The 10,350-nt window shown below is 45.8% G+C and overlaps 1 protein-coding gene across 4 annotated transcripts in view; it reads left to right on the forward strand.

Annotated features, from left to right (window-relative positions):
• Positions 1-9,211, forward strand: part of MAP9 (microtubule associated protein 9) — a 379,878-nt gene extending 370,667 nt beyond the window's left edge. For all 4 annotated transcript variants that reach the window (XM_063920498.1, XM_063920497.1, XM_063920499.1 and 1 more), the window contains 3 exons: positions 890-1,035; positions 1,407-1,539; positions 9,044-9,211. In XM_063920498.1, coding sequence (XP_063776568.1) covers positions 890-1,035; positions 1,407-1,539; positions 9,044-9,163 — 399 coding nt within the window. In that variant the 3' untranslated portion in view covers positions 9,164-9,211. The remainder of the gene's footprint in view (positions 1-889; positions 1,036-1,406; positions 1,540-9,043) is intronic.
• The last annotated feature ends 1,139 nt before the right edge of the window (positions 9,212-10,350 follow it).

Below are 10,350 nucleotides of genomic sequence, written 5' to 3' on the forward strand. Positions count from 1 at the left end.
TTCTACTCGTAAGGTAGGTCCGTCATGGGCAGCACAACGTGGTGCTTCAGCAGAACAGATATGTAAGGCAGCTACATGGTCTTCCATTAACACATTCATTAGACATTATGCCTTTGATACCTTTTCCTCTCAGGACGCTTAATTCGGGCGAAAGATTCTCCTGTCCAATCAGGAGCGTCCCCACCACTAAATTGCTTTGGGACATCACAATGTTATCCTGTGGATACCCTGTGGACCCTGCCGGAGAAATATTCCTTATGGTAAAACTTACCATTGATAACGATATTTCTCCTAAGTCCAAAGGATCCACATGGATCCCACCCTGACCCACCTGATTTGAGGATCCTTTCACTAACTAACCTCTTCCTTCTTGTATAGAAGAGTGTGCATATGTGTTCTTCTCGCTTGATTAGGGCTCTCTATGATGCTCCTGCCTTGAGCTTTGGAAAACAACCGATTTGCCTGAGCCAGGAGGCAAGGGATATATGTACGGGCCCATTGCATGCTGGGAGGCCGAAAGCTTTTACCGTTTGATGCAAATCCGCTGTTGCGTCATCATATCGCAATGTTATCCTGTGGATCCTGTGGACTTACTATAACGGATATATTTGCATAATACAGTAAACTACAAGTTCATATATGCTACGTGCTGCCTGAGTACATTAATGTATGGGTAGAGTGGTAATTTTATTCAGTACTGTTTTAGTGTTTACTGGTTAGCATCTCACCTCTACCGTTATGGAGATGCGCTGTACAGCGGGTGCAAAACGTGCACATGGACTCACTATACACTATCAGCTAAAGCACTAATGACAATAAGGACATAAATCATAAGCAGGCAATACCTGTGTCCACAATACAGCATAAACCATAGACAACTGTCTTCTAGGCATTTGAGAAGTGGAAAGAAGCTAAGGAAGATTATTTAAGGGAAATAACTCTGAAACAAAAGCTGACCGAAATGGAGAAAAACAGACAGGAGCAGACAATGAAAATGGAAAAGACCAATGACAGCAAGTCTGCTTTTATAAAATGGTAAGATTTTTATTATTACACACCAGTAACCAGTGTTGTAGTACATTGTGATAGCTTTGTCTGTGCTACTTGAGCGCCAGGTCATTTACTAACAAGCCTTGTAAATGAGTGCCGCGTTAAGAAAACATCCGAGAACATCCGGCAACCCGTACCTTCGACAATCTCGGACGGTATTACATTCAATCTGAATTAAGTACATAACACTTTAGTGGAATTATTATTGACAGAATGTTGCTGGAAGTAGAATCACCAGAGTAGACATTGTAGCACTGCTTTGTATATCCGCAGAGCAAGTACAAACCCAAAGAAACTGTATCTGTACACATGGAGTGCTGTGCCCTTATTCTGTGTGTTTACTCATCACATTCTAGGAACGAACGAAAGGAACACGTGTTGACTGAAAAGAAAAAGCAAGAGAGGTCTGAGAAAAGGAAACTGGAGAAAATAAAAGCAGAAAAAGAGGAGCAAGAGAGAAAGGCTCAGGAACTCTATGAGAAATGGCTGGTATGTAGTGATAGCAGAAAATGCTACTTTTCCTTCTGTCCTGTATTATCCCGTTATGCGTCATAGTAGCCTATGAGCAACTATAGCGCATATTCTTTCAGATAGAACCCCTCTCCAAAACAAAATGCAGTATAGTAGCCCATAGTCTACTATCGGCTAACACCATCTTCAGATGGCATTAGCAGCCAGAGCTTGGTAAATCCAACAACATAGCAGACCCCAATGAAGCCTAAGGGGGTGCTTTGATATTTGATGTGAACCCTCCATGTTAAATGCTGGGGATCAAGAGATTTTTCTGGGATTTCCCGAAATTCGATTTTCTCTATCGTCCTAAGTGGATGCTGGGGTTCCTGAAAGGACCATGGGGAATAGCGGCTCCGCAGGAGACAGGGCACAAAAGTAAAGCTTTTACAGGTCAGGTGGTGTGTACTGGCTCCTCCCCCTATGACCCTCCTCCAGACTCCAGTTAGATTTTGTGCCCGGCCGAGAAGGGTGCAATTCTAGGTGGCTCTCATAAAGAGCTGCTTAGAGAGTTTAGCTTAGGTTTTTTATTTTACAGTGATTCCTGCTGGCAACAGGATCACTGCAACGAGGGACAGAGGGGAGAAGAAGTGAACTCACCTGCGTGCAGGATGGATTGGCTTCTTGGCTACTGGACATGAAGCTCCAGAGGGACGATCACAGGTACAGCCTGGATGGTCACCGGAGCCACGCCGCCGGCCCCCTCACAGATGCTGAAGCAAGAAGAGGTCCAGAATCGGCGGCTGAAGACTCCTGCAGTCTTCTTAAGGTAGCGCACAGCACTGCAGCTGTGCGCCATTTTCCTCTCAGCACACTTCACACAGCAGTCACTGAGGGTGCAGGGCGCTGGGGGGGGGGCGCCCTGGGAGGCAAATGAAAACCTTTAAAAAGGCTAAAAATACCTCACATATAGCCCCAGAGGCTATATGGAGATATTTACCCCTGCCTAAATGTACTAAATAGCGGGAGACGAGCCCGCCGGAAAAGGGGCGGGGCCTATCTCCTCAGCACACGGCGCCATTTTCTGTCACAGCTCCGCTGGTCAGGAAGGCTCCCAGGTCTCTCCCCTGCACTGCACTACAGAAACAGGGTATAACAGAGAGGGGGGGCAAAATAAATGGCAATATATAAATATAAAAGCAGCTATAAGGGAGCACTTAATCATAAGGCTATCCCTGTCATATATAGCGCTTTTTGGTGTGTGCTGGCAGACTCTCCCTCTGTCTCCCCAAAGGGCTAGTGGGTCCTGTCTTCGTATAGAGCATTCCCTGTGTGTCTGCTGTGTGTCGGTACGTGTGTGTCGACATGTATGAGGACGTTATTGGTGTGGAGGCGGAGCAATTGCCAAATATGAGGATGTCACCTTCTAGGGGGTCGACACCAGAATGGATGCCTTTATTTGTGGAATTACGGGATAGCGTCAACTCGCTTAAGCAGTCGTTTGCCGACATGAGGCGGCCGGACACTCAATTAGTGCCTGTCCAGGCGCCTCAAACACCGTCAGGGGCTGTAAAACGCCCCTTGCCTCAGTCGGTCGACACAGACCCAGACACAGGCACTGATTCCGGTGGTGAAGGTGACGAATCAACCGTATTTTCCAGTAGGGCCACACGTTATATGATTTTGGCAATAAAGGAGATGTTACATTTAGCTGATACTACAGGTACCACTAAACAGGGTATTATGTGGGGTGTGAAAAAACTACCAGTAGTTTTTACCGAATCAGAAGAATTAAATGACGTGTGTGATGAAGCGTGGGGTGCCCCGATAAAAAACTGCTAATTTCAAAGAAGTTATTGGCTTTATACCCTTTCCCGCCAGAGGTTAGGGAGCGCTGGGAAACACCTCCTAGGGTGGACAAAGCGCTAACACGCTCATCAAAACAAGTGGCGTTACCCTCTCCTGAGACGGCCGCACTTAAAGATCCATCAGATAGGAGGATGGAAAATATCCAAAAAGGTATATACACACATGCAGGTGTTATACTACGACCAGCTATTGCGACTGCCTGGATGTGCAGTGCTGGGGTAGTTTGGTCAGAGTCCCTGATCGAAAATATTGATACCCTGGACAGGGACAATATTTTACTGTCGTTAGAACAAATAAAGGATGCATTTCTTTATATGCGTGATGCACAGAGAGATATCTGCACACTGGCATCACGGGTAAGTGCTATGTCCATTTCGGCCAGAAGAGCTTTATGGACACGACAGTGGACAGGCGATGCGTAGAGGAGTTATTTGGGGTCGGTCTATCGGATTTGGTGGCCACGGCTACGGCCGGGAAATCCACCTTTCTACCTCAAGTCACTCCCCAACTGAAAAAGGCACCGACCTTTCAACGCAGCCCTTTCGTCCTTTAAAAATAAGAGAGCAAAGGGCTATTCATATCTGCCACGAGGCAGAGGACGAGGGAAGAGACAGCAACAGGCAGCTCCTTCCCAGGAACAGAAGCCCTCCCCGGCTTCTACAAAAGCCTCAGCATGACGCTGGGGCTTCGCAAGCGGACTCGGGGGCGGTAGGCGGTCGTCTCAAGAATTACAGCGCGCAGTGGGCTCACTCGCAGGTAAATCCCTGGATCCTGCAGATAATATCTCAGGGGTACAGGTTGAAATTAGAGACAGAGCCACCTCGCCGTTTCCTGAAGTCTGCTTTACCAACGTCCCCCTCAGAAAGGGAGACGGTTTTGGAAGCCATTCACAAGCTGTATTCTCAGCAGGTGATAGTCAAGGTACCTCTTCTACAACAAGGGAAGGGGTATTATTCCACTCTTTTTGTGGTACCGAAGCCGGATGGCTCGGTAAGGCCTATTCTAAATCTGAAGTCCTTGAACCTGTACATAAAGAAGTCCAAGTTCAAGATGGAGTCACTCAGAGCAGTGATAGCGAACCTGGAAGAAGGGGACTTTATGGTATCCTTGGACATCAAGGATGCGTATCTCCACGTTCCAATTACCCCTCACACCAGGGGTACCTCAGGTTCGTTGTACAAAACTGTCACTATCAGTTTCAGACGCTGCCGTTTGGTTTGTCCACGGCACCTCGGGTCTTTACAAAGGTAATGGCCGAGATAATATTTCTTCTTCGAAGAAAAGGCGTATTAATTATCCCATACTTGGACGATCTCCTAATAAGGGCAAGGTCCAGAGAACAGCTAGAGATGGGTTTAGCATCAAGAGGTGCTAAAGCAGCACGGATGGATTCTGAATATTCCAAAATCCAAATTAATGCCGACAACTCGTCTGCTGTTCCTGGGGATGATTCTGGACACAGTTCAGAAAAAGGTTTTTCTTCCCGAAGAAAAAGCCAAGGAGTTATCTGACCTGGTCAGGAACCTCCTAAAACCAGGAAAGGTGTCTGTACATCAATGCACAAGAGTCCTGGGAAAAAATGGTAGCTTCTTACGAAGCAATCCCTTTCGGCAGATTCCATGCAAAGGGATCTGTTGGACAAATGGTCAGGGTCGCATCTTCAGATGCACCTGCGGATAACCCTGTCGCCGAGGACAAGGGTATCCCTTCTGTGGTGGTTGCAGGAGGCTCATCTATTGGAGGGCCGCAGATTCGGCATGCAGGATTGGATCCTGGTGACCACGGAGGCCAGCCTGAGAGGCTGGGGAGCAGTCACACAGGGAAGAAATTTCCAGGGAGTGTGGTCGAGCCTGAAAAAGTCTCTTCACATAAGCATTCTGGAACTAAGAGCAATCTACAATGCTCTAAGCCAGGCGGAACCTCTGCTTCAAGGAAGACCGGTGTTGATCCAGTCGGACAACATCACGGCAGTCGCCCATGTAAACAGACAGGGCGGCACAAGAAGCAGGAGGGCAATGGCAGAAGCTGCCAGGATCCTTCGCTGGGCGGAGAATCACGTGATAGCACTGTCAGCAGTATTCATCCCGGGCGTGGACAACTGGGAAGCAGACTTCCTCAGCAGACACGACCTTCACCCGGGAGAGTGGGGACTTCATCCAGAAGTTTTCCACATGCTATTAAACCGTTGGGTAAAACCAATGGTGGACATGATGGCGTCTCGCCTCAACAAAACACTGGACAGGTATTGCGCCAGGTCAAGAGATCCGCAGGCAATAGCTGTGGACGCGCTGGTAACACCTTGGGTGTACCAGTCGGTGTATGTGTTTCCTCCTCTGCCTCTCATACCAAAGGTATTGAGGATTATACGGCAAAGAGGAGTAAGACTAGTGGCTCCGGATTGGCCAAGAAGGACTTGGTACCCGGAACTTCAAGAGATGGTCACGGACGATCCGTGGCCTCTACTTCTGAGAAGGGACCTGCTTCAGCAGGGTACTTGTCTTTTTCAAGAATTACCGCGGCTGCGTTTGACGGCATGGCGTTTGAATGCCAGATCCTAAAAGGAAAAGGCATTCCAGAAGAAGTCATTCCTACCTTGATAAAGGCAAGGAAGGAAGTCACCGCGAAGCATTATCGCCGTATTTGGCGAAAATGTGTTGCGTGGTGCGAGCAGCGGAGTGCTCCGATGGAGGAATTTCAACTGGGTCGTTTTCCTACATTTCCTGCAATCAGGATTGTCTATGGGTCTCAAATTGGGATCTATTAAGGTTCAAATTTCGGCCCTATCAATATTCTTCCAAAAAGAATTGGCCTCAGTCCCTGAGGTCCAGATTTTTATCAAAGGAGTACTGCATATACAGCCTCCTGTGGTGCCTAAGGTGGCACCGTGGGATCTAAATGTAGTTTTAGATTTCCTCAAATCCAATTGGTTTGAACCACTAAAGAATGTGGATTTGAAATATCTCACATGGAAAGTGACTATGTTACTGGCCCTGGCTTCGGCCGGGAGAGTATCTGAACTGGCGGCTTTGTTTTATAAAAGCCCTTATTTAATTTTCCATTCGACATAGGGCAGAGCTGCGGACGCGTCCGCATTTTCTCCCTAAGGTGGTATCAGCGTTTCACCTGAACCAGCCTATTGTAGTGCCTGCGGCTACAGACGACTTGAAGGACTCCAAGTTGTTGGACGTTGTCAGAGCCTTAAAAATATACATTTAAAGGACGGCTGGAGTCAGAAAATCTGACTCGCTGTTTATACTGTATGCACCCAACAAGTTGGGTGCACCTGCTTCTAAGCAGTCGATTGCTCGTTGGATTTGTAACAAAATTCAACTTGTACATTCTGTGGCAGGCCTGCCACAGCCTAAATCTGTTAAGGCCCATTCCGCAAGGAAGGTGGGCTCATCTTGGGCGGCTGCCCGAGGGGTCTCGGCATTACAACTCTGCCGAGCAGCTACGTGGTCAGGGGAGAACACGTTTGTAAATTTTTACAAATTTGATACCCTGGCAAAGGAGGACCTGGAGTTCTCTCATTCGGTGCTGCAGAGTCATCCGCACTCTCCCGCCCGTTTGGGAGCTTTGGTATAATCCCCATGGTCCTTTCAGGAACCCCAGCATCCACTTAGGACGATAGAGAAAATAAGAATTTACTTACCGATAATTCTATTTCTCGGAGTCCGTAGTGGATGCTGGGCGCCCATCCCAAGTGCGGATTATCTGCAATACTTGTACATAGTTATTGTTAACTAATTCGGGTTATTGTTTAGGAAGCCATCTTTCAGAGGCTCCTCTGTTATCATACTGTTAACTGGGTTTAGATCACAAGTTGTACGGTGTGATTGGTGTGGCTGGTATGAGTCTTACCCGGGATTCAAAATCCTCCCTTATTGTGTACGCTCGTCCGGGCACAGTACCTAACTGGAGTCTGGAGGAGGGTCATAGGGGGAGGAGCCAGTACACACCACCTGACCTGTAAAAGCTTTACTTTTGTGCCCTGTCTCCTGCGGAGCCGCTATTCCCCATGGTCCTTTCAGGAACCCCAGCATCCACTACGGACTCCGAGAAATAGAATTATCGGTAAGTAAATTCTTATTTTAATGACTTTTCCCCATTGTCTTGTATCTAGTTCTAGGTTTATTCCTGTCCCATTTTAATTATTTTTTTTTTGTTGCATAATATCATTAATATAGGCAATAAATATTATTCCAGAGAGCCACATCTTAGTTGTCTGCGGCTCTGCATATTATGTATATATAAGAACTCCCATTTATGCCGTTCCTCTGGTCCACTTGTACCGCTGTACAGTACATCTCTAGTCGCAATCAACACTCGCACCATAGAATCTTGGACCAGCGCTATGACAGGCGCAGATTCTCTGTCTGACTCTGACCTCCTATGTCTGTGGCTCTGGGTCTGTGAATGCAGCTGCTTTCATTGACCGCGGCACTCCCATAAAATGGGCAATCTCCGTGTGTACGCTGTCACTGCTCAGGACACCCACTACATTTTCATCAAACCTCTCCCTGCATAGGCCTGATATAAGAACAGTGCCTCTGCATGTACACTGTCAGAACACATATGCGGTGTCCTGGTCTTTTCCATACATTAGCCAAAATCCAGGGGGTCTGGGGTTCCAGTTGAAACTAATCAGAGCTTTCTGGATGTCACAAATGTAGGTGGTGAGTACAGTCACAGCGAGGGTAGTGCCCCTTAGGTATAATGTTCATTTTGACTGATATGGTTCTGTCCAGCCAAGAGAGAACGTCTCCAGGAGGTCAAATCAGCATGCATTTTAAAGAAGAGAGACAGGAAATTTTCCTGAAAGATCATAGCGCAAAGTGAGATAGATCCCTAGGTATGCCATTTAAAATTCAAATCAGCCTGAATGGTCTCAGCAGTTTGAGAGGGCACATGGAGCAGCATGGCTTCTGATTTTGAGTAGTTAATTTTGTAGTTAGATGCAGCGCTGTAAGAACGCAGAACAGAAAAGAGTTGATGATAATATTTCTCCGAGACCCACAATAATAATCACATAATGGTCTTGCCCAACTGACAAACCAGTGAAGGTGGTAGATGGAGCAGAGTTGCTGTTACAGATGGTACAATGTATGGGAATGTTTCACACTGGGGGCTTGATTCTGAGTCCGTAGCAGCAGCGATGTCGGGCACGATGGTGTATTGTCTTTCATTTGCATGTGCATCTGCGTATCCCAATTTGTACATACAGAGTCTACATACAGAGTCACAGTACATATTTGGATGTACGGTAGTAGAAATGTAAGGAGAGTTCCTGGATGGTGACCGGGAAGTATCAATGGCTGCAAAGACACACAGAGATGTTTCATATAATGGGAGTATTGCTGGCATGTCACGGGGGTGATGCTGAAAGCTGTAGTATACAAAGACGCTGAACCACTCACATAAGAAGCCATACTCGGAGCAATACTCAGGCTCACTGATTCAGTGTCTGTATATGCTGACAGTGGGAGTCTCAGTCCTTGCACATAGAACGCACAATTGTACACCAGGGAAGGGCTCTGTAGCAGAATTAGCACCAAGTCGCAGATGCAAGACCGGCTAAAGACCCAGGGGCGCTGCAACATCGTTCTCAGAATCAGGCCCTTAGTCTCTAAATCCAGTAAATACATCTTTGTATAACTGTTTGACTCATTTACAGAAGAGAAAAGAGCGACAGGAATTGATGGAAAAGAAGCAGAAAAGGCTGCAGGTCATCTTAGACGACGATGGCCCTCCTCCATGGAGTCCCCCAGGAAACACTATCTCAGCCGGAAGATGATTGCAGTCTCAATTGTACAAACTGTAATATCAATATTTCTCAATCTCACCCTATGGTTTTTGTGTTTTTTCTTGTTTCGTTCTAAAACATTAGCACAGAAGGGTGTGGGATTGAATTGGAATTGTCAAGTGTCAGACTGACATTTAATATACAAGGTAGGGACGCTAATTCCTCTCACACGAAATAACATTTTGCAGAATATTCTGGCCTGAATAATTCATAGGAGAAATTTGACAGTTTGATCCAGTTTGTTTTTTAATGATCGTATATGATGTGTTAATATGTATCTATTGATAATTTATTATGAAAAAAGTGTTGCCATTTTTAATACTGTTCATCATGTGCTTTTTACTTTATGTTTTAGATACATTTTAAATTGTTACTTAAATTAATGATTTTCCAAAACTTATGATACACAATGCATTTTGCTGTCACTTTGCATAGTGAAATTGTTGTGTGATGCGCTCCTCCTTTATACTGTATGATGACGCATATGGAGGCTCTCGCTTTGTGTGCACCTGCAGATAACAACAGAAACTCATCAGGCAGATTCAAGCTATCATGTCTGCATTGCTTAACACAGGCGTAGGCAAGGTGACTACAAATTCCAGCATAACTTATCAGCTACAGCTGGAGAGCCACAGGCTGCTCAGTTCTAACTAAAGCATTACCTACATGGTGTCTTGTGATTTATTGTCACATTTGAAAATACTGTATCTTCAATGTTCCAGCAGATTTATCATCTTAAGGATTTACGTGTGACATCATTATCTGAAATAAAAGGATGTGTCAGAAGGATTACATCTTTTATATGCAATATAGGACTTGCTTAGCAATGGCATCTGTTGCATCCTCCATCAACTAACATTTGCACAGGATAACAAAAGAGCTATTCCACTATTTATGGGAATCTTTGTTTTTCCATACTGTAAATTGATATTGTTTGGTGCTTGCAGGTGATCACCAGACAATAGCTGCTAAGTAGCCACATCATTATAAGAGAAAACTCATCTCTGTCAAATGTAGGTGCCCCCACAGTTACAGAGCCATTATGGAGGTGATAGAACATATATGGAAAACTTATGTTTTCTATAGACCAGGAGAATATTGATCAGGTGATCATCAGATAATATCTACCAGCAGGACACATCAGCTTGAAGAGCGGGAACGTGTCTTTCAAATGTGGT

This window comes from Pseudophryne corroboree, chromosome 1, assembly GCF_028390025.1.
Source record: "Pseudophryne corroboree isolate aPseCor3 chromosome 1, aPseCor3.hap2, whole genome shotgun sequence".
Taxonomy (NCBI): Eukaryota; Metazoa; Chordata; class Amphibia; order Anura; family Myobatrachidae; genus Pseudophryne; species Pseudophryne corroboree.